Genomic DNA, 523 nt, shown 5'->3' on the forward strand with positions numbered 1-523 from the left:
CATGTAAGAGGAGAAAGGTTTGCAGTAATTTATTCCCGTGCCAGTGAATTCCCAGGAAAATCAGAGCGATGATAACTTTGCGATGTTAAAAGTGTGAAGTGGATGGGAGGCAGCTAGGCCGAACTAGACCTAAATGGGACCTAACTCCGAGAGGCTACGTCGCTCTCCACCCCCACGCTTACTGCTTCCCGTTCCCATTGATGGGAAGCTTCTTGTGGGCATCGGACTCCAGGTAAGCCTTGAGTTTTGGCCTGGAGAGGACCCGGTCATGGTAGGCCTTGAGTACGGGAGTGACATTCAGGCAACCAGGAGAGAGCACCTCGAGGTTAGACAGCATATCGACCAGGTTGTAGTCAGCGTAAGAGATCTACAGCGAGAGAGAGGGGGGGAGAGTTAGAGACAGCATCGAGCGTTCCCAGCACAGGGACAGCATGGGGTTAGATACAGAGTAAAGCTCCCTCTACACTGTCCCCCCATCAAAAACCCCCAGGACAGGGACAGCACGGGGTTAGATACAGAGTAA

The 523-nt window shown here is 52.6% G+C and overlaps 1 protein-coding gene across 1 annotated transcript in view; it reads right to left on the reverse strand.

The window, feature by feature from the left end:
• Positions 1-4: 4 nt before the first annotated feature.
• LOC109925881 (glutathione S-transferase P) overlaps positions 5-523 on the reverse strand; it is a 4941-nt gene continuing 4422 nt past the window's right edge. The window contains exon 7 of the mRNA XM_048594726.1: positions 5-367. Coding sequence (XP_048450683.1) covers positions 179-367 — 189 coding nt within the window. The 3' untranslated portion in view covers positions 5-178. The remainder of the gene's footprint in view (positions 368-523) is intronic.

The sequence above is a fragment of the Rhincodon typus genome, unplaced genomic scaffold (assembly GCF_021869965.1).
Source record: "Rhincodon typus isolate 14 unplaced genomic scaffold, sRhiTyp1.1 hic_rhity00013649, whole genome shotgun sequence".
In the NCBI taxonomy this organism is placed as follows: domain Eukaryota; kingdom Metazoa; phylum Chordata; class Chondrichthyes; order Orectolobiformes; family Rhincodontidae; genus Rhincodon; species Rhincodon typus.